The 24013-nt window shown below is 41.4% G+C and overlaps 2 protein-coding genes across 14 annotated transcripts in view; both read right to left on the bottom strand.

The window, feature by feature from the left end:
• Nucleotides 1–16230, bottom strand: part of TTC28 (tetratricopeptide repeat domain 28) — a 641796-nt gene extending 625566 nt beyond the window's left edge. For both annotated transcript variants that reach the window (XM_045081529.1, XM_045081528.1), the window contains exon 1: nucleotides 16021–16230. In XM_045081529.1, the coding sequence (XP_044937464.1) occupies nucleotides 16021–16122 (102 nt within the window). In that variant the 5' untranslated portion in view covers nucleotides 16123–16230. The remainder of the gene's footprint in view (nucleotides 1–16020) is intronic.
• A 4882-nt stretch (nucleotides 16231–21112) lies between these two features.
• The window catches only part of CHEK2 (checkpoint kinase 2), a 51549-nt gene continuing 48648 nt past the window's right edge, over nucleotides 21113–24013 (bottom strand). For all 12 annotated transcript variants that reach the window (XM_045081538.1, XM_045081534.1, XM_045081535.1 and 9 more), the window contains 2 exons: nucleotides 22189–22269; nucleotides 21113–21362 (listed from right to left, as the gene is read on the bottom strand). In XM_045081538.1, coding sequence (XP_044937473.1) covers nucleotides 21273–21362; nucleotides 22189–22269 — 171 coding nt within the window. In that variant the 3' untranslated portion in view covers nucleotides 21113–21272. The remainder of the gene's footprint in view (nucleotides 21363–22188; nucleotides 22270–24013) is intronic.

Here is a 24013-nt window from a genome sequence, read left to right on the forward strand (position 1 = left end):
AGAGGGAGTGGGAGAGGGAGAAGCAGGCTCCCCACCGAGCAGGGAGCCCATTGCTGGGCTCTATCCCAGGATCCTGGGATCATGACCCAAGCTGAAGGCAGATGCCCAAAAACTGAGCCACCTAGGCGCCCCTCAGGAATCTATTTTTTAACAACAAAAAAACTTATTTCAGGAAATTATATGTTTGTTTCACAAACCTAGCCTTAGGCTAAAATTCTGAATTAATAAATGATTTACAATATTAATATGTTTTGTCTTTATTTAACAACTTTTAATTTGCATTATAAAGACTGATTTCCTCCTTAAGTAAAAAAAGGAAGATAAAGCAGTGATTTACTGCTGGTTGTTTAACACATTGAATAGTCTGACCCCTCATTTAGACGTTCCCATATCGCCCCAGGGCTGGGGGATCATGGGCCCATTCTTGCATGTAGTCATCACCAGTCTATCTTCTCATGCTCCCCTACTCTCTGTTCTCTCTCCACTTATTCTCCACCAAGGTCTGATGGCGACCCACCCCACTGAGATGGCCACGTGTGAGGAGGAGGGTTCCCCCCCTCCCAGGGAATGGGGGGGGCAATTGCCTTTTCCCGAGGGAATGTGTCCAGCAGCTCTTGGTCAAAGCACTGTTGCTATAAACGATCTGGGGCACTCTAGGACCCCCTCCCTCAGCATACTTCTGGAGAAAGTAGGCACTATTTTAACTCATGAGGATCTTCCCTACCAACAATAAATAGAGACAACCTAATAAAACAAACAATTCTTTTTATTTTATAATTCTTTTTATTTCAGAAATACATATGAAACTAGAATCATTCCTTTACTATTCTAAAAACCATTGTTTTTTTTTCTTTTTTTTTTAATTTTAATTTTTTTATTTTTTATAAACATATATTTTTATCCCCAGGGGTACAGGTCTGTGAATCACCAGGTTTACACACTTCACAGCACTCACCAAAGCACATACCCTCCCCAATGTCCATAATCCCACCCCCTTCCCCCAACCCCCCTCCCCCCAAAAACCATTGTTTTTATATAGCCTCAATTCATTTAATACTTTTCTTCATTATCTGGTTTAATTCCCATGCTTCATTCAAGAACATTTATGTCAGGTACTGTAGTTTAGTTACAATTTTGTAACTTCAAATACTTAAAAAATTAAACCTTTACATTGTAGTTAATTTTAACTTTTGACTGATAAAAAGTTACTAGATAATATAATTCAAGAATAAACGTAGTATCAAATACTCTTTGTTCTATCATTATAAAGACTTAAATTCCAGAATACTGCACCAACATAACCTTAAACCTCACAGTAAAACTAGGTTTTAACAAGATATTCAAGAGAATTGACTACATTACTGTTTTGCAATAAATCTAACCTTCAGTAGCAAAATATAGTTATAATTGATCACTATTTGCTTAATGATCATTTAAATTAAAGACCCAACTAGTACAATGTTTAAGAACGTAGACTCTAGAGGGGCGCCTGGGTGGCTCAGTGGGTTAAAGCCTCTGCCTTTGGCTCAGGTCATGGTCTCAGGATCCTGGGATCGAGCCCCGCATCAGGCTCTCTGCTCGTCAGGGAGCCTGCTTCCCTTCCTCTCTCTCTCTGCCTGCCTCTCTGCCTACTTGTGATCTCTCTCTGTCAAATAAATAAATAAAATCTTTAAAAAAAAAAAAAAAAGAACATAGACTCTAGAGCAAGACTGCTAACTCAAATTAAGTCCAGAATAATTCAACTTCCTAGCCATGTGATCTTGATCAGGTTACTTAACCTCACTGTACCTCAGTCTGCTCTTGTGTAAAACGGGAATAACAAAAGTACCTACCTCAAGAGGTAGCTATGAGGACTAAATTAGGTAAGATACAAAAAAGACTTCGATCTGAGCCAAAGGCTCGTTAAACATATGACATTATGACATTAAACATAATGACATTATGGCAGTTAGTAAATATAATACATTAGCTATAATAATCTGAAACCAACAGATCCTATACCATGGAAGGAACACTGCCCTCCACACAACTACTCTACAATTTACATGGTTTTTCCAAATATGCCTTAGAAATTTTATTTTTTTAATATAATTGGAATTTATGGCCAATTTCCAGAACAATTTTTATAAATGGTTTTCATAAATCTTTGTGGAGATTAGAAAGCTCCTGAATTTAATAAGAGCATTATTTGACAGAACAACTTTCAAAAATCCTGTTAATACAAAAGCTAAAACCATAAGGATCCAAAACAACACTCAATTCAAAAACATTACATGTAAGACAAAAGGAATTGTGGCAGTGTTTTTAGCACTGTCTCAGGAAATTGTGCAATCTGCTGTAATACACTTTTCCTACCGATAAGGAACAACATACTCACAAGGCCAAATGTCCAATAAAGGTCCCTGAATTCCAAAATCACATTAGTAACATGCAAATTCCTGAGGGAACATACCCAGATGTGTAATGGTTAATTACAAAATAAAAGGTACTATCCCAATCCAAGTGCTTAGAGCCTTATTAAATGTATAATCCTCAACATCAAATTACACTAACAAAGTATCAGGAAACTAAGCTTCTAGTCTCAGAGGACAGGTCACTGGGAAAGTCTTATGGAGTTGACAGTTTCCTCTGTTCTACAACTTAGCTCAGTAATCTTATAAGCATATGAAGGTCAATGTCCTTGCATTAAAAACGCTTACACTTACACTTAAAAATGTCACAGGCCTGATTATTACGAAGGAAGTTCAGACATACATAAAGAAATATATAAAGTTCATACATCCCCAAATGTTCATGTGACATTTAATTCACAGAAACTTTCTTATCCCTCTTAATTTCAGGTGTTCTCTACATAAATGCTTGGTGAACATTTTATTTTAGATACTGTAAAGACAGATTCTACAAATCTCAAGTATTTCTCAAAATGTATCTAATTATTACAAAGTATTAATAAATTAAATCAAAATAATGAGAAAATATATGGGATTCAATCTATTTTTCCGTACACCTGAAATTATCTATACATAGACACTCTATTTTAACTATTACTTTCAGATCTGGCTTGTCACTCCACTTTAGGTGAAAGGTATAATCCTGCTCATTTGACCATGTATCAGTGAAAACAAAAATGGGAGAAGGGCAAATAAAGACTGTAGGAGAATATGTTTTTCTTTCTTTGGTAAAAATATCTTAATAGCATTTTATTTTTTTTTTTTAAGATTTTATTTATTTATTTGACAGACAGAAATCACAAGCAGGCAGAGAGGCAGGCACGGAGAGAGGAGGAAGCAGGCTCCCTGCCGAGCAGAGAGCCCGATGCGGGGCTCGATCCCAGGACTCTGAGATCATGACCTGAGCCGAAGGCAGTGGCCTAACCCACCGAGCCATCCAGGCGCCCCTCTTAATAGCATTTTAAAACATTAAATATTTTTTCTTTTCTTTTTTTTCAAGAAGGCTCCAATGCCCAATGTGGGGCCTGAACTCATGACCCCGAGATCAAGAGTTACATGCTCCACCAACTGAGCCAGACAGGCACCCCTTTTTATTTGATTTTCTACTTGATTTTTTTTTAAAGATTATGTTTATTTATTTGACAGAGAGAGATCACAAGTAGGCAGAGAGGCAAGCAGAGAGAGAGGGGGAAGCAGGCTCCCCGCCAAGCAGAGAACCCGATGTGGGGCCCGATCCCAGGATCCCGAGATCATGACCTGAGCCAAAGGCAGAGGCTCAACCCACTGAACCACCCAGGTGCCCCACTACTTTATTTTTTTAATACTTATAGGGAGATATATTTCACATAGCATAAAATTCATCCTTTTCAAATGAGCAGCTCAGTATTTTTTTATTTATTTACAGAGCTTTATAACCATTACAATTCTAATATTTCCATCACTCCCAAAAGAAGCCCCATACCCATTAACAGTCATTCCCTACTCCACCTCCCCAAGTCCCTAGCAAATACTATTCCACTTACTGGATTTGCTTATCCTGAATATTTCACATAAATGGAGTCATACAATATGTGATCTTTTGTGACTGGCTTCTTTCACTCAAAATGCTTTCAAGGCTCATCTATATTGTATCATGGGTTAATACTTCTCTTTGAATGGCTGAATAATATTCCACTATATGAATATACCACATTTTGTTTATCCATTCAACAGTTAGTTGATACATTTATGGGTTGTTACCACATTGGAGCTATTATGAATAATACTGCCATGAGCATTCATGTACAAGTTTTTGTGTGGACAAATGCTTTCATTTCTCTTGGATATATACATCAGAGTAGAATTACTGTGCCATCTAGAAGGCAGCTCCATGTTCAGCATTCTGAAGAAATGTCAAAGTGTCTTCCTAAATGGCTGTACCATTTTACATTCTTACCAGCAATTTCTCTACATCCTCACCAACACCTGTTATCTCTTTTACTTTTAAGCCATTCTAGTAGGTGTGAAGGTGGTTATTTCGCTGTGGTTTTCATTTGTATGTTCCAGATGACTAATACCTTTTCATGCATTTGTTGGTAATTTGTACATATTCTTTGAGAAATGTCTATTCAAACACCTTGTCCATTTTTTAATTAGGTTTTTTTTTATCATGAGTTGTAAGAGTTCTTTATATATTCTTGACACAACTCCATTATCAATTCATAATATGTGAATATTTTCTTCCATTATGTGGGATTTCTTCACTTTTTTTTTAAACAAGAAAGCCATACTGTATAAACTATTTATTAACAGATAAGGCCTACAGATTTCTTCTTAGACATACCCACAGGGCAGTCACAGTGGCTCGTGGTCTTGCTGTGCTGGCATGGGACACGGAGCCCCAAGAAGTGACACAGCCCTCTGTGGGCTCGAATCTTCTTCATCCTAAGTCTTCACGAAGTTTGCTGTCCAGACCACTGGCCGGAACCTAGCTGTATTTTCTATCCTTCACATAATTTGGGGTTTTGGAGGGTTTTTTAAAGGTATTTTATCTTATAGAACACCTGGGTGACTCAGTCGGTTGAGTGTCTGTCTGCGACTAGGGTCATAACCCCAGGGTCTGGGGATCGAGTCCACATGGGGCTCCTTCTGCCTGTTGCTTCCCCTGCTTGTGTGCTCGCACTGCCTCTCTCTCTACCTCTCTGACAAATAAATAAAATCTTTTAAAAAATTATTTATACCCCTGGGGCTAATAATACATTATATGTTAATTTAAATTTTTTTAAAATTTTTAATTAAAAAATTATTTATTTGAGAAAAAGAGTATGAGAGGGGTGAGGAGGATAGTGAGAGGGAGAGAGAGAATCTCAAGCAGGCACCCCACTGAACATGGAGTCCGACAGGGGGCTTGATCTCAGGACCCTGAGATCATGACCGAAGCTGAAATCAAGAGTCCAAGTTTTAACGGCTGAGTTACTCAGGTGCCCCTTCATTTTGTATATTTCAGAACTAGTCTGGGATCTTATACTGGTATGGATTCTGCATAATGGTAATCACACATTCCACCTCATCCTCAGGGAAATCTCCTGATCCCATGGTGAGGGCAATGTCTGCTTTCCTCAACATCATGTATCTTTGCCCCACACCCTTAACTGCAATGATGGCAAAGGCTGTTTTCCACTGCCCATTGATATTGGTGTTGAGTACTCACAAATGTGCTGGAATTCTCAGGAATCACTAACGACAAGCAATGGTTCTAACGGCAGCATGCAAGCCTCCTGTGAAAGACCTCTTTTCACTTTCTTGATGCTGTCCTTTAACACACAATATTTTAATTAAGTCCAATTTATCTACTTTTTCTCTTGTTGTGTTTTGGGTATTATATTTAAGAAATACCTACCTATGGGGCATCTCGCTGGCCCACTAGGTAGAACATGTAACTCTAGATTTCTGGGTAATGAGTTCAAGCCCCACATCAGGCTCCCTGCTCAATGGGGAGTTTCTTCTGCCCCTCTCCCTGCTCCATGTCTCTCTCTCTTGTTCTTCGATGAATAAAATGTTTAAATAAATTAAATAAAAATCACTGCCTAACCCAAAGTCACAAAGGTTTACTCCTATGTTTTCTAATAAGTGTTTTATTGTTCTTGCTCTTATGTTTGGGTCTTTGACACATTCTAAGTTCATTTTTTTTTTTAAAGATTTTATTTATTTGACAGAGAGATCACAAGTAGGCAGAGAGGCAGGCAGAGAGAAGAGGGGAAGCAGGCTCCCCACGGAGCAGAAAGCCCGATGTGGGGCTCGATCCAGGACCCTGAGATCATGACCCGAGCTGAAGGCAGAGGCTTAACCCACTGAGCCACCCAGGAGCCCCTCTGAGTTCATTTTTGTGTATGGTGAGAGATGAGGGTTGAAATTCGTTCTTTAGCATGTGGAAATCTAGTTGTCCAGGACCATTTTTTGAGAATAGCATCTTTCCTGCACCAAATGGTCTTCACACCATTGTTGAGAATCAATTGATCATAAAAATGAGGGTTTATTTCTGGACTCTCAATTCCATTGATCTATGTTATTCTTATGCCAGTAGGACCCCTACGTGATTACTGTAGTTTTTTAGATTTTAAAACTGAGAAGTGTGGGTGCCTGGGTGGTGCAATAGGCTGGGCTGCTGACTATTGGTTTCAGCTCACATCATGATCTCTGGGTCATAGGATCGAGCCCCGCATCAGGCTCTGTGCTCAGCACAGAATCTACATAAGACTCTCTCTCCCTCTCCCTTTGCTCTTCTTCCCTACTCACACATGTGTGCACTCTCTCTTCCTCAAAATAAATTAATTTTTAAAACAATTTTTTAATTAGAAGTATAAGTCCTCTAAATTTGTTTTCTTTTTCAAGATTGTCTTTGGCTATTCTGGGTACGCTATACTTCCACATGGATTTTAGAATCAGCCTGTAGATTTCTGCAAAAAAGGCAGGTGTGATTTTTATAGGGAATCCACTTGATCTGTACACCACTTAGGGAAATATTGCCATCTTAATAATGTTAAGTCTTCTGGTCCATGAACATGGGATATCAAAACCAGACTTATTCTTAAAAAAACAAAAACAAAAAACTAGACTTATTCTTATTTCAAAATTAAATTTCTTAAACTGTTCAGTCCAACTGCTAAAACAAAATAACCAAAAAGTACCTGCAACCCCAAAGAACTGAATCCATTCCAGCTTTACTTGATGCTTAAGAGTTCAATCACAAAAGAAAAGTGATCCAGTTACACAGAGATCCCAAGAATATATTTTTTTAAAGATTTTATGTATTTATTTATTTGTCAGAGGGAGAAAGCACAAGCAGGCAGAGGCAGAGAAAGAAGCAGGCTCCCTGCTGAGCAAGGAGCCCCACATGGGACTCCATCCCAGGATCCTGGAATCATGACCCGAGCTGAAGGCAGCGGCTTAACCAACTAAGCCACCCAGGCATCCCCCAACAATATTTTTTTAAATGTCTACCTTTTAAATCTAACCATTACCCTCTTCTCTCCTCCCATTTTCACTTTTTCTTTTCTTTTTTTTTTTTTTTTTTGAAAGATTGTATTTATTTATTTGACAGGCAGAGATCACAGGTAGGCAGAGAGGCAGGCAGAGAGAAAGGAGAAAGCAGGCTCCACGCCGGGCAGAGAGCCTGATGCTGGGCTCGATCCCAGGATCCTGGGATCATGACCTGAGCCGAAGGCAGAGGCTTTAACCCACTGAGTCACCCAGGCACCCCTCACTTTTTACTTACTTGGCTGATTACATTCCAATACTTATTTTTCTTTTAGTCTATTCTATCATTACTTTCCCCTTTTCATCTTTCAAAAACTATTTTTTTCTTGTGTGTGATCTAAAAATGAGCACTAATGACTTTCTATATGCATGATTTGGCAAAATATACTATCAAGTTTAATTTGATTATTCTTTTATGATGACTACCAACACTAGAACAATAATCTTAGTAATCTTCATCTTTATCAAAGTGATATTCTTTATGCAAGTCTATAAGTGCAATGACTACTAAAAACAAATTTTTCCACCAATTGCTGACCCAAGTCTATAGTAAGTTGAAACATTACATGGCAATTTTTGAACTTCCACTATGGCAAACTTAGCCAATGATAGCATGGAAATGCCAAATGTATAATAATAGAATGGGAAGCCACATAAAATAATACACCTTCCCTTACTCAACAATCAGAACTAACTTATTTTTTTCTCTTGCAAAATAACAACACAAAGTCAGGTTTGCTGTGTTACGTAGATCACCTACTATTTCTTAGCAATTCTGTTCTTTATCCACAAAATAGTACACATCCTCATCATAAATCATCAATTATTTGTCAACTAGAGTCTAAACAAATCACATTCCAAGTTGCTGTAAGTTATCTTTACACTATTAATCATTAAAAATAATGCCAGTCAGGGGCACCTGGCTGACACAGTCAGTAGTGCATGTGGCGCTTGATCTCAAAGTCGTGCGTTGAAGTCCCATACTGGGCAGAGAGCTTACTTAATTAAAAAATAATAATAATAATAAATGTTCTTCAGACAGAAATACCCTCCTTTAGAGGTAATATAGCCACAAAATAAAAAAGGGATTTTTGGTAGTGGTCACAATGAGGACAATTAGAGCTATACTATCACACCTATTTCCATCCCCCTTTTTCTTTTTTTTTTCTTTTTTTTTAAGATTTTATTTATTTATTTGACAGAGATCACAGGTAGGCAGAGAGAGAGACGGGAGGAAGCAGGCTCCCCGCAGAGCAGAGAGCCCAATGCGGGGCTCGATCCCAGGATCCTGGGATCATGACCTGAGCTGAAGGCAGAGGCTCAACCCGCTGAGCCACCCAGGCGCCCCATCCCCCTTTTTCTGTTCTACTCTCTAGTTACTGTTACTGCCTTATTACTCTCCCAATACCACTTTTGATCTTTAGTAAAAAGGACTAGAAAGAACACAGTATATAGAAGATAGGAAATAACAGTAAGAAAACACTAATGGCATTAAGTAGACATTACCAATGTATAATCTAGTCAAAATATTAACTTGTATCCATTAAGTCTTCTTTTTTAAGATTTTATTTATTTATTTGACAGAGAGAGGCACAGCAAAAGAGGGAACACAAGTAGGGGGAGTAGGAGAGGGAGAAGCAGGCTTCCCATTGAGCAGGCAGGCCCATTCAGGCTCTGTGATCATGACCCTGGGACCATGACCTGAGCCAAAGGCAGATGCTTAACAAATGAGTCACCCAGGTGTCCTTGTGGGGTCTTTTTATATAGCTCCTAGTTTATAGGAAACACAGGAACAAGATAAATGATGATAACACATGAAAGCCACCTGACAAATCTAGAATATAGGATATTCTTCAGGACAACTGTTTTGGGCAATGAGTCAGTATCATGAAAAAAGGGAACCAGACAAAATTAAAAGAGACTTACGTGACATTAAGACCTGGTCCTGGATTAGATACTGATTTTGACACAGAACTTTAATTTTTTTTTTTTTACATATAGCTTTAAAGAATATTTTTAGGGGCGCTCGGGTGGCTCAGTGGTTTAAGCCTCTGCCTTCGGCTGGGATCGAGCCCTGCATCGGGCTCTCTGCTCAGCGGGGAGCCTGCTTCCTCCTCTCTCTCTGCCTGCCTCTCTGCCTACTTGTGATCTCTGTCTGTCAAATAAATAAATAAAATATTTAAGAAAAGAATATTTTTAGACAGAGGTGCCTAGGTGGCTTAGTTGATTAAGCATCTGCCTTCAGCTCAGGTCATGATCTCAGCGCCCTGGGATCAAGCCCCACATAGCACTGACCCTCAGCAAGGAGTTTGCTTCTCCCTTTCCCTCTGCCCCTCCCCACTACTTATATGCTACCTCTTTCTCTAAAATAATTATAATAATAAATAATATAATATATTGTAATGTATTATATATTTATATATTATACTGTCATAAATAATATAATTATTTAGTGATTATAATAAAATAAATCATTTATTTTTTTTTAAGATTATTTATTTATTTATTTGACAGAGAGAAATCACAAGTAGGCAGAGAGGCAGGCAGAGAGAGGAGAGGAGGAAGCAGGCTCCCTGCTGAGCAGAGAGCCCGATGTGGGACTCGATCCCAGGACCCTGAGATCATGACCTGAGCCGAAGGCAGCGGCTTAACCCACTGAGCCACCCAGGCGCCCCATAAATCATTTATTAATAATAAATTATTATTTAATTAATATAATGATTAATATAAATAATGAATAATTTCCACCCCGCCAGCCTCTCTGCCTACCGTGATCTCTGTCAAATAAATAAATAAATAAATCTTTAAAAAATAAAAATAATAAAATCTGTAAATTTTATTGTATGCAAATGATATCTAAATAAAGACAATTTTTAAAGACATTTTGTGCATTTTTATCTTGTCTTAGTTAAAATACCTGTGTACATCTGTATATGTATTGTTAGAAAAAAGTATTGTTAGATAAAAAGTAAGTACTGTTAGATAAAAAGATGCCCAGAAGAAGTTCCAGGAAGATATGTATTAAGGTATTAATAGTAGTCATCCCCATATTGATAATGGGGTGGGTTTTTTTTTTTAAGATTTTATTTATTTATTTGACAGACAGAGATTACAAGTAGGCAAAGGGGCAGTCAGAGAGAGGAGGAAGCAGGCTCTCCGCTGAGCAGAGAGCCGATGTGGGGCTAGATCCCAGGATCCTGGGATCATGACCTGAGCCGAAGGCAGAGGCCTAAACCACTGAGCCACCCAGGCGCCCCTGGTTTTTTAAATAAAATGTGTATGTGCAGTTTTCATAATAAAAGGGTGTTTGTTTGTTTAAGATTTTATCTATTTGTCAGAGAGAGAGAGAGCATCAACAGGTAGAGGGAATGGCCGGCAGAGGGAGAAGCAGGCTCCTCATTGAGCAAGGAGTCTGAGGCAGGGCTTGATCCCAGGACCCTAGGATCAAGACCTGACCACAAGGCAGACGCTTAACCAAATGAGGCACCCAGCGCCCCTAAAAGGGGTTTTTTAAACAAAGATCAACTTTGATTTAAAATTTTCTTATAGACCTATCAGTGAGTTATCAATCTGTGGGATTGTGGGTTACAAAACTAATTATATTTGTGAGTTCAAAGGTAAGCTTTTAATGTCAAAATAATATTTACAAGGTAAACAATTATTTTCCTTGGATCACAGTGAATATACATTCAATGAATACGTTATATTCTAAGTATCAAATTTGGATTATACTGAGTCTCTGGTTTCTTCCCATATAAAACAGCAATCTACTCTGGCTACTAAAGAAACACCACAATAAGAGTAAAATATTAAGCTTAAACATCAGGTTTTGGCTATAACAGAGTTTTTTTAAAAAGCAATCATTCAAAATAAATAAAAATTATAACTAGCAAATTTAATGGAAAAATTATTGCTTGTGCTTTTAGCTAATTAATAAAAGAACAGCACATTAATAAGAATTATGGGGTAAAAACAAACAGCTTTGAGTTACTTTATTTATTTATTTATTTATTTGAGGGGGGGGGCACAGCAAAGGGAGAGAGACAGTCTCCACCAGACTCCACATTGAGTGTAGAACCTAACACGGGGCTCAATCTCAGGACCTGAGATCATGACCTGAGCCAAAATCAAGAGTCAGATGCTTAACTGAGTGAGCCATTCAGGCACCCCCACAGTTCTATTATTTTTAGTAATACTTATGAATGCACTGTCAAATGCCTTACACAGTACCTGGATTTAGTGGGCTTTTACAATAAAATCGTGTGGTGTAAGAGACTTTCACTGTTTCTCAAGCTCTCACAGGGATGTCTTAGATCACAGAAAAGTAATGGAGACAGGAAGAGGTTTGAGGTTTTTCTTGTGGCTTTTCTTTGTGGGTTTTGGGTTTGAGGGAGGGTGGATTTGTCTCTGCTTTAAGGTTTGTTTGTTTGTGGGGTTTTGGGGTTTTGTTTGTTTGGATTTGGTGTTTTGTTTTCTTTTTATTTTTTGGTCTGCTTTGAAATGGAGTTATTTAGTAAAAGAAGAGAAACAACAAATATCAAATCCCTACCACATGTAAGGCATTGTTCTTAATATCTATCAATATCTTAATATCTATCAATATTCTTTAACAATTCTTTGGGATGGATATTACTGTCCCATTATACATAAAAGAACACTGAGATGCATAACAGTTAAGAATTGCCAAAACTCATACACCTAGTAAGTAGCAGAGCCAAAACCTAGAAACTTGAACAGATTACCACTAAATGATGAGATTAAAAAATTCATCCAAAACTCAACTATATTTCTTCCACATACTAGCAATGAACTAATGATAAATAATGGCAATATGAAATTTTTAAAAACACTTCCTTGTAGAATAGCATCACATAAAATAAGATACTTAGGAATAAATTTTTGAAAGAAGTGCAACCTTGGACCTGAAAACTCCAAACACCACTGAAAGGACAGATTAAACACACTCTCTATAAAAATCCCAGCTAATTTTTGGCAAAAACTTAAAATTTGATCCTAAAATCCATATGTAAGGGACTGAAAAAAGCAAAAACACCTTGGAAAAAAAAAACAGGACTTATATTTAATTTCAAAACCTATTACAGAGCTACTATAATCAAATACAGTAGTACTGGCATAGGATAGACAAGAGGATAGAATTAAGAGTCCAAAAATAAAACCTAACATATAGTCAGCTGGGTTTCAAGAGGGTACAAAGACCATTCAATGGGACACAAACAATCCTTTCAATATATACTGCTGGGACAACTGGATTATCACATGCAAAAGAATGAATTGGGTCATAACCTTACACCACATATAAAAATTAACTCAAAATGGATCAACAACCTAAAATATAAGGGCTAAAAACAGAAAATTCTTAAAAGAAAGCATAGGGATAAATCTTTATGACTTTGGACTTCACAATGGATTCTTAGCCATGACACCAAAAGCATGAACGATAAAAGAAAAAACAGAAAAACTGGACATCGTCACAAAAAAAAAAAAAATTTTTTGCAACAAAGAACATTATCAAAAAAGTTTCAAAAGATATCATAGAGGAGAAATTAGTTGTAAATCATGTATCTGACTAGGTTTTAGTATCCATAATATTTTAAATAACTCCTGCAACTCAATATAAGACAGATAACTCAGTTAAAAAATGGACCTAAAATACAGGCAAATGATTTTAATATACATTTCCCCAAAGAAGATACACAAATGGCCAATAAGCACCAAAAATATCCCCAACATCATTTGTCATCAGGGAAATGTAAATCAAAATTGCAATGAGATACCATTTTATACCTACTAGGATGGCTAAAGTTAAAAAAAAAAAAGACAATAACTTAAAAAAAAAGTATTGGCAAGGATGTAGAGAAACTGGAACCCTCATACTTTGTTCATAGGCGTGTAAAACAATGTAGTACCTTAGGAACAGTCTGTCAGCTCCACAAAAGATTTAAAAAGTTACCATATGACCCAACAATTAGGATATGCCCAAGAAAATTAAAACATATGTCCATACTAAAACTTATACATAAATGTTCATAGAAGCATTATTCATAATAACCAAAAAGTGGGGGAAAAAACCTACATGTCTATCAGGAAATAAATGGATACACAAGTGGCACCTGGGCGGCTCAGTCAGTTAAGCATCTGACTGCAGCTCAGGTTATGATCTGAGGGTCCCAGGGTTAAGCCCTGTTTTGGGATTCCTCACTCAGCGGTGAGGGGAGAGAGGCTTCTTCTTGTCCCTCTGCCCCTCCCCCTGCTCCTACTCCATCTCTCTTTCTCTCTCTCTCAAATAAATAAATAAATACTTTCTTAAAAATGGATAAACAAATTGTGGTATATCCATTCAATGGAATATTACCCAGTAATAAAAAGGAATGAAGTCCTTATACATGCTACAACATGGATGAGCCTTACAAAATCACTGAGCTAAGTGAAAGAAGCCAAACTACATACTGTAAGATAACAACATGTGAAATGTCCAGAATAGTAAAATTTGTAGAGACAAAGTAGGCATTGCCAGCAGCTGGGATAAAGGTGAACAAGGAATGCTAATGTGTATGTTATTTCTTTGAAATGTGATGAAAATGCTCTAAAAGCAGATAATGGTAATGTTGGACATATAGTGAGTATTCACTATAAACCATGAAATTGTACACTGAAACAGTTGATTTTATGGTAGGTGAACAAAACTAGGTTTGTTTTGTTTTCTTCTTTAAGACACTTAAAAAAAGACAGGAATGGAAATGTAACATACTGCATTGTGACTATAGTTAATACTGAATGGTATATTTAAAAGCTGTTAAGAGTAGATCTTGAAAGTTTTCATCATAAGAAATTGTAACTATGCATGATGAGAGATGTTAACTAGACTTACTGCAGTGATCATTTTGCAATACATACAAAGTCATTATGTCCTAGACCTGAAACTAATGTTATATATCAATTGTATCCCAACAAAAAGAACTTTTTAAAAATCCACAAAAAATATCCATATAAACTACAAAAATGACACACCTAATAAAACATCTAATTCTTCCATTTTTCTTCAGATCCAATCCCAACTTCTAAAGTCTTGTATTTCTATATATTTACATTTTTTCCAGTCGAAAGAAATGAAATCAACTAATGAAATTCAAAACAACGTGAAAAAACAGCCCTGAAATATCAAATAACTTTCAAACAATTCTATTTTAGCACTGACCCTGAGCTAAACATAAATCTTAATTTCAAAATGCTACATAAAAACTACAAATACTCAAATCTAAGCAAATTGCCAACTTTTCTGAATAAACAGTAATGCAGATTTGCTTTGATAAAACATAAATATTTACCTGCCTCAAAGGAACAAAATCCTATAAGCCTAGTGTTCCCAAATGATGAAGAGAAAGAAGCATGCATTTTTTATTCAGGTTTTGTTTTAGAACTAATTTGAACCTAGCTGGGGTATACATAGTTGATGGTTTATACTAAGCAATGTGTACTCTGATTTTGCCTAGAACATACTGAAAACATGGCAATATAAACAGTCACAGTCACAGAAGTTAAGCTGGGACCAAGAAAAATCACATTTTACAGTAAATCCGACAGAGATACTAATCTCAAAAGCTCCTGAAAATGTCTCAAGAGCTTCTATTTTGGAAACCCTCTAAATTATTCAGTCTTCTTACAAATACTGAATGACCATCTACCATGTGCCAAGCCCTGCGCCTGCTACCAGGATGCCATGGTGAGCTATAAACAGAACAGGTCCCCCATCGCTGGAACCTTACTCTAAAATAGTGCCTTTCGAATCTGCCTGATCATAACAACTTGAGAGTTTGTTAAAAATTCAAAATCTGTTCCTCTGCCTTGGAGAGTCTGAGTCTGTGGCCCTGGGAAGAACTGTGACGCCAGTATTTTTTATAGAGCTACAGATTATTCCTATGCCTGGGCAGTTTGGGGAGCCAAATCCTCAGGGCCATCCCATCTCATCCTCTGAGAGCCACACCTCCAAAGTCCATTTTGCTCAGCATCCTTCACCTTGACTGATACCCCAAAGACACTGCGAAGTTGGGATGGATGTCAAGCATTCCAAAATCACTCTATGCTGAGCCAAAGTCAGACCTGATTCCTTCCATGGACCGACAGATTACTCCTTTTGATTCCACCTGGGGCTGTCTGCACCTGAGTCTCTCACGGCAGTACCGACACCTGTCTCCAAGCGGCTGCCATCCACTTCTCCCGTGGGTCCAGAGCAGGGGAGGCGCCGCCCCGCGGAGGCGAAGGCAACAGATGAGACATGGTGTGCATTAGGCGCCAACTGTATACCGCCCCCCCTCCCCCCGCGCACGCGCGCGTTCACACACTGTATCCGAAACCTAGCCGGCCAGGCGGCAGACCGAATCCCGCCGCTGAGCGGCGCGAGGCGGGACAGCTCGAACCCGGACTGTGAGGCGGGTTCCGTCTCGCGGACGCTCGTCAGCCGCCGAGGCCCGGCCCGGCTCGCACCGACGGAGTTTCACAAAGAAAGTCTCCCGGCCCGCGCCCCTCACGCACTCACCGGCGCCGGCGCCGGCGGCGATTCTGGCTCCCGCCGCCTACGATTCCGTGCTGGAGTCGCCCCCGTGGTTGGGTCGGGCGCCGGCGGCGGCAACTGCTCCATCCCCGCGGGGCCCGGGCCGCGTCCGCCTCGAGCTAACGGTCCCGCCAGCTAGGCGCGCGCGCCGGCCCCGCGCGCCATGTTCCCGCCGTACCGCGCGCCGCCGCGGCAACCCACAACACTTCCCCCCCCGCCAAACCGCGCACGCGCGCACTCGCCGCACCAGCGCCCCGCGCGCCTCCGCGGGTCCCCCCAACCGCGCAAGCGCGCACTCGCCGCGCCCCTTCCCCGCGCGCCCCGCCTCGCGCCCTCCGGAGTCGGCCGCTGTTCCCGGCGTCGCGCCCACCCCCTCCGCACCCGTCCGGCCTAACTGGAGCGCCCGCCGTTCTGGACTTGGCGCCGCCGCCTGCCGCAGTGCGGACGACCCCCGGGCAGACCGGGGTACTCCCCTTCCCCGCGTTGCCTCATATTCTTCACAGGTCATTCCAGCCTTGCGGCGAAAGTCTAACCCAGGAGATAATTACCCCCAATAAGTGCCGGGGGAAGAACGCTGCTAAGGTGATGAGATCCCCGTGAGGAAAGTGTGCAAGCACGTGCGCAGGAGTGAGTGGCACAGTAAATGCCCATGTCCCTGGCACAGCCAGACTCAGTGGAGAACCTGAGTTCGAGTGCCACATCTCCACTAACCTTTGCGTGATTAAGGTCAGGTCTCTGGGAGCCTGTCCCTCCTTAATCAGGAAGGCCTATATAACTAAGGGATGTTGGGAGGACCGAAGGAAACAATCCGGATGGTGTCAGCACAGCTCCTAGTGCTCACTGAGTACTCACTGAGTATCAGTGACAAGACCAAACAAGTTTTCTGTACTGGCTAATACCAAGGGCTCTAAAGAGGGGAAATCTCAGTTCCAGTCTGGCCTCCACCTTTTGCAAACTGGGAAACCTTTAACAGGACACTTGACCAAAGCAGAGTGCCTTGATTTCAAAGTCAGTAAACTGGGAGAGAGGCAGAAATACCTCACAGGGTTGAGGTGAGCCTTCAGAGATGCATGTCCCTTGAGCACGCCTGGCAGCACCATGCTTTCCAGGCTCCGCTATATAATTCTGGCCCTTTCCTTCCAAGACTCCTAAAAGTTTAATGAAAGGGGCTCTACTCCCAAACTCTGTGGTATAATTAGCTGGGAGGGTTCGCTCAACCTTGGGGCTGGAAGGACTGTTAACTTCCCACATCTTCGCTTTCCATTCTCTGCCCCAAACCTCTCTGAAAACCCTGAAGTTGGCAGAAAAACAGCAGCAGCAAATGTTTTTCCCTACTAGAAAAAAAGAAAAAAGAAAAAAGAAAACAATCTCCAAGGGTTTCTCAGAGTTTGTAACTGTTTGAATTTATTAATTCGACCTTTTCCGGGTACTAGTGACAATAACAATAATTCAACCTGGAGTAAAAAAAAGAACAAATTGAAAAGTCTCAGGACGGTAGCTCACTTCAGGCATAGCTGGACCCAGGTGCTCAGTGACCTGTAGCTTGGTCTTTTTCACCTCCACTTCCCTTTCTGATGACTTCTCATGTAGCACTCTCCAGCATCCTACGCGGCACCCAGCTCATATCTGACCAGGAAAAAAGGAACTGTTTGCCAATAATTCCAGCCAGTCTCAGGACTGACTTTCATTGCAATTATTTAAGTCCCTACTTGAGCCAATCACAGCAAAATTGGCCAATACTGAGCACCTCTAGGAAGGGCATGGGATCCAGGGTGAGTGGGAGGAGAGAGAGATATATTCCCCAGAAAAATAACAATGCAGTCATCTACAAGAAGCATCAGCTGAAGACCGGCACAAATAAAAGGTGCCCACTGCACCATTATCCAAGCATGCAGCAGGTCAACCATGGAACAACATGCCTGTTTCTGCAGAAGGGAGTGGCAGTTACTTCAGGCACTAAGAAATACCCCCTCACCTCTGCTCCCACCATCCACCCAGTCCTGGCATTTACCAAATGTTAAGTCAAAGGCATCTCAATTATCCACCCATCTTGTGTGTGCCCATGCCCCCCAGAAACTGAACGGATTATATTACATCCCTGCTCAAGAATTTTCCATGGCTCCCTCCAGCTACTTTTGTGGTCCTCCCACCTTTAAGGATGGAAGCCAGCACTGATAGATCCCTTATCCCATGCCAGGCACTTTAAATGACCTTCCCCCATTCAATCCTCACAAACACCATATGAGGCTAGTATTCCTACTGCACCCACTTTATAGATAAGGACATAAAAGCTCAGCAATTTCAAAGCCAAAGTCAGGAAGTGCAGAGAGCTTAGATTGGCACAATATTGTTTTTACCACCAATATTGCCATTCCAGTTCCATTTGCTTGTGTTTCAAAGTCCTGGGCCCACCTCCAGGTAGGAGGCCAATGCGAAGAGCTCCACCAGGGAAGGAACCCCTTGGTACCCCCCCTTCAGCTTCCATAGTTGAGAGGGCAGGCAGACATTTAGTTTTACCATTTCCCCCTTCCCCCCCCTTAACTTCATGGGATAAGGAAAAAGAATTGCCTCAAAAGAAAACTGGAGTGAGGTCAGGAAGAAGTGGATGCTGGGTGGCTCCAAATAAGTAGTGACATCTTATTGATGAGTATGTTAGTTTCCTATGGCCTCCATAACAAATTACCACAAACTGGGTGGCTTAACATAAATTTGTTCTTATATAATTTTATAGTTCAGATGTCTGAAATCATTTCCACTAGTGAAAGTCATGGTGTAAAGGACTGGTCCCTTCAGGAGAGACTCTGTGGGGAGAATCCATTTCCTTGTCTTTTTTCAGCTTCTCATGGCCACCTGTACCCCTTGGCTTGTGGTCCCTTCCTCCCTCTTCAAAGTAGCTCACTCCATTCTCTTCTAACTCTAACTCCTTCTGTGTGTGTCCCTCTCAGAAAACATTGATGACATACCCGCCCCAGAAACATTCTGGGACCCACCCAGAAAAGACAGGATAATTTTCCTATATCAGGATCCTTAACTTAAATCATATCTGCAAAGTCTCTTTTGCCACGTAAAGGAACGTATTCATATTCTGGGGATGAGGATGAGGTCATCTTTGGGAGCCATTAGTCTGTCTACTATGGTCGGAATAATCAGAGGGAGCAAACATAAAGTGCTCTGGAAACAGAGAAGGGCTGGCTAATGAAAAATGCCCTAAAAAACCACAGCCTTCACATTAAATATTCAAATGAGCTAAAAACCCATCTAACTTGGCAACCTCCACCTTACTCTTTTAAATATGCAAACCACTTAAATCCCAATCTAGCCCCTCCAACCCCCCACTACACACATCAGGCCAGCCAAGCCTCAGAATGTTTGCACAATATTGTAATGGAAATTGCCAACCACCACCCAACTACCCACGGCAACAGCTGTGTGCCCAAGGCCCTGGTTGGCTCATCAGTGGCATCAGAACCAAGGCATTCAACTCATGGCAAGACCAGTTAGCTACAATGTGGCCCACTATCAACCAGCCAAAGATAAAAAAAGCAAAATCAGTGGGTCAGAAAGAGACAAGAGGAACCAAGCATTATAACTGCCTGGGCTCCAGATGGATGCCAGGCTCCGACATCTATAACCTTGAAACAAATCCCCTTTCTCATGAAGTAATCTGAATGAGCTTCTGTTCCTTGCCACCAAGGTGTCCCAACTTACACATATCGTGGGGCTGTACCCTCTTATAATAATTGAACACACCGCATTCAGGATTTAAATATCGGTCCCTTGTGAGTTTTGTCAATGTGAGTCAGCAATCCTGAGTCTGACTGTGTATGAACCTGAGAAGATGAGAAATACTGAGTCAGAAAGACCTGGGTTGGGTGCTTCCTCTGCCACTTACTGTGTGATACTGACCAAGTCAACTTACTACTTCCTTCTGGGCTCTTCACCTACAACAGCAGGGCAGCCAGAGGACTTATACCACAGTATTACTGTGAGAACTGGACAAGACCAGCCAAAGGAAGGGCTTTATACAGGGTCTCCTTGGTCACTGTTGGCTCAACAAGAAATGCCCACATGCCTCATTTGCATTTCCAAAATCCAAACAGCTTTGAAACCTGAGTGTCATCCATAACTCCTTTGACAGGACAGAAGTGACCTAAACTGACATGAGGCACTTGTTGTCTTCTCTCTTTTAACTCTTTTATTGTATTTGCTATAAGAGTATTTACAGTGCTTAGTTATAGTACTCTACTGGCTGTTACAAATAAGAAAGTCAATGTGCCATGGAGCCTTCTTAAAACCAGGAAAATTTGGGGGCACCTGGGTGGCTCAGTGGGTTAAGCTTCTGCCTTCAGCTCAGGTCATAATCCCAGGGTCCTGGGACTGAGCCCCGCATCAGGCTCTCTGCTCAGCAGGGAGCCTGCTTCCCCCTTGCTCTCTCTGTGCTGCTCTGCCTACTTGTGATCTCTCTCTCTGTGTCAAAGAAATAAATAAAATCTTAAAAAAAAAAAAAAAATTCGGATTTGACAAATTTTTTGGTCCAACGATTTCAGCGACGATGGACCTATATCTTTATGCAGGTGAGGATGAGAATTTAAAACTGGTCTGTGATATACGGTACCAAGGTACCTCTCATCTCATAAGGACTTTGGTAACCAGCCAGACTCTACAAACTCCACCCCAACCTGCAGCTTTCTTTTTTTTTTTTTTTTTTTTTTTTTTTAAAGATTTTATTTATTTATTTGACAGAGAGAAATCACAAGCAGATGGAGAGGCAGGCAGAAGAGAGAGAGGGAAGCAGGCTCCCTGCTGAGCAGAGAGCCCGATGCGGGACTCGATCTCAGGACTCTGAGATCATGACCTGAGCCGAAGGCAGCGGCTTAACCCACTGAGCCACCCAGGCGCCCCCAACCTGCAGCTTTCTAAAGGGTCTTTCAAATGCAGTTTGCCCAGGCTGAGACTAGGGCTACCCACCTGGTTCCAGCCAACGTAGAGTGCCAGACAAAAAGCACGGAACTGCAAATACACAAAAAAGGCATGCCACCAAAGAGCCCATCATCAAGCAAAAAGCACAAAGCCCAGGTTCCACTATGTTTGGGATTGTGTATTGATGATCATGAAAAAGCAACGTTCCCCACAATTACAATACACTATTAAAAAAACAAAACAAAACAAAAAAACAGATTTAAAGAAAATGGCAGCAGGGTTCAAGGCGGCAGATTCCTTTCATGTCAAACCAGTGTTCACGACACAGCAGCACACACAGCCAGACGCTTTGTGGTATCAGCATCCTCTGCTTCCCCTTCAAGAAGTCGCTTTCGACTCGTGGACGGCTGGAAGTAAAAAGAAGAAATATTCAAAGAAAACCACTGGCTCTAAGATTATCAAAGTGTTCCACTGTGCTGCCAGTAAACCTGGAGCATTTCACGTGAAGCTTCTAGTGCCAAGAATTAGGAGTCATTCCCCCTTGACATCTGAATCCCCACCAAACGTGCCCAGACTCAGACATATTTATTCAAGGACATTTCTCTCCTTTGTGGCTTCAGACCACTTAATGTATACCGAAAGGACGCAGCATGAACACCTTCCCTCCTCTCTAGCATCTCCTCCGAAATTATGAAGTTCAAAGGGACTACAATATACAATACCTCTTGCTGGGAGCCCCAGATCTTGCTCTTTTGTGGAAAGATCATCTTTTTTGTGTCTTTGTTTCCCCATTTATAAAATTTCAAGGGGACAGTGGGAAGGGGAGTATAATTCATCAAAAGAAGGCAGAATACGAATGAGCAGATATTAACTAATCCTAACAAAGAACCTTGGAGGAATAAAATTATAATCAATAATCAACCACTTGCCCAGATTTTAAATTTCCAACAAGTTTCAATTTGAACTTCTAATAGAGTCTTCCAATTTGCCTTGCAGGAGACCTCTTGAGTGACAATCTCCGGCTGTGTTTCTTTAACGCATTCAACTCACTCGTCCTTATTAAGTCTTCTAAGGGCACTAGGGCAGATGGAGCGGAAACAAAGTATCTACTACACTATTCCAAAAATATATTAAGCAACTGCTACTAAAGAGACCTTCTGAGCTCATCAGTCTTGCTCATGAGCTCTTTCTTTAAAACTGAGCCTACATTTAACAACCATCATCTGGAAATACCTGGGCTGGGGTATGGGGTAGAGACACCGACTTATTTTCTTCAAAAAGCAAATTCTGAAATTTTTTCTTCATGTCCTCATCCTGTGAAGAAATGAAAAGAAAATAAAAATTAAAAAAAAAAAACCTCAGTAGACTGTGTCTGAAGGAAAGCAAGCTCCTAAAAAGACAGGGCTAAGTTGGCCCGGGAAAGAGGAAAGTTGGTAAGGACACCCAGTCTGTCCACCAAAAGGCACACTCTTGCTGAGGCTCAGAAGGTAATGGGCCATGCACTCCACAGCTCTGCCTTCCCAGAGGAGTCTAATCAGAGTCCAGACTCGGTGGACACCGGCTGAATCACATCCACATGCCTCAGGGCTCTCATTGGGTCAGGGAGAACCACAGACGTTAGCAGTCGAAAGACTTTCAGAACCAGCATCCCAGATCCTGAGAAAGGGCAATCAGGAAGTCAGAGGCTGGGACTGACTCAGTCCTGACCCTTTATAGGGTCTGAGAGCAGACCCTATAAAATTCCCCAATCCTTTCCAGGAGGTGCCTGGAATAAGAGCATTTACTGGGGCCTCCCTAACAAAGCAACCCAGCATTCCAGAAAATTCTCCCAGCAAATACTACACAAGTCACAATTTTAAAGCCCACAATATTCCAGAGCTAAAGAGAAAGGAGGACAAATGAACAGATCACAGCATTACAGGTGTTTCGTGTTGCTAGAGGAAGAAGGGGGAGTGGAAGGTGCATGTGCACACACAGAACTCCTGCCCAGATGTCTTTGAGGTAATTCCCACCTCCGTGAGTGTTACTTCTACAGGGTTTAAGGATCTGTGTCTGGGAATCCTGAAAAGTAACCTGGTGCAACTCTCCCCATCTTCAGAAAGGTGAAACATCCATGACTAGGATGGGGCCAGCTAGAAGCCCAGCTCAGCCACTCAAAAGTAGCACGGCACAAGACAGACCCACAGCACCCTGATTCCAAGGCCCCATGAACCTTCCCATCCAACCCTCTCCCGTTCCTCCCGCTAAGCCAAGAGCACCTCGGTAGGTAGGGGCAGAGGACATAGGAGTGAAGGCCTCCAACATTCAGCACTTCGATACGTACAGAAAAATTAGTGCTCAAGAATGAACTCACCTGTTCTGCATCTAGCGGCTGAATCACCTGCTTCCAACACACTGTTTACTGAGGCACTCTGGGTATCGCCCCCCACTGCCCATTCTGAGGGCACCACCTTCATCTGGATTCTGCTCCACAATCTCCAGTAGGATCTTACTTCCTACTCCATGCCACTCTCAAAATTCCTTCCCCTCTTTCCCCCTATTCCCACTCACAGCCCCCACCAGGAATGCCCTCCTTGCCATCCTGCCCATCCCCCTCACCCACCGCTGTCATTCACTCAGTGAACAACTACTTCCTGAGCAGCCTTGGGTGCCAGGCACTGTAAAACACACAGGGGCCTCTATCTAGAGGGACTGAAAATGAGGTCCACCCATGGTGACTAAACTATGTCCACCCCACCTCTGCCCCCTACATTCAAATGTTGAAATGGTAACCCCCAGTGACCATCTGGAGACAGGGCCTTTGAAGGGGCAATTAAGTTAAAATGAGGCTATTAGGGTGGGGTTCCAATCTAGTGTGGTTGGTGTTCCCCACAAGAAGAGAAAGAGACGCCAGGGATGTGAGCACAGAGAAAAGGCCATGTGAGGACAGGGAGAAGACAGCCATCTGCAAGGCAAGGAGAGATGCCACAGGAGAAACCAAATGTGTGCCAACACCTTGAAATCGGGACTTCTAGCCTCCAGAACTGTAAGGAAATAAACTTCTGTTGTTTAAGCCACC

Source organism: Mustela putorius, unplaced genomic scaffold, assembly GCF_011764305.1.
Source record: "Mustela putorius furo isolate JIRA1106 unplaced genomic scaffold, ASM1176430v1.1 tig00000578_pilon_pilon_pilon, whole genome shotgun sequence".
In the NCBI taxonomy this organism is placed as follows: domain Eukaryota; kingdom Metazoa; phylum Chordata; class Mammalia; order Carnivora; family Mustelidae; genus Mustela; species Mustela putorius.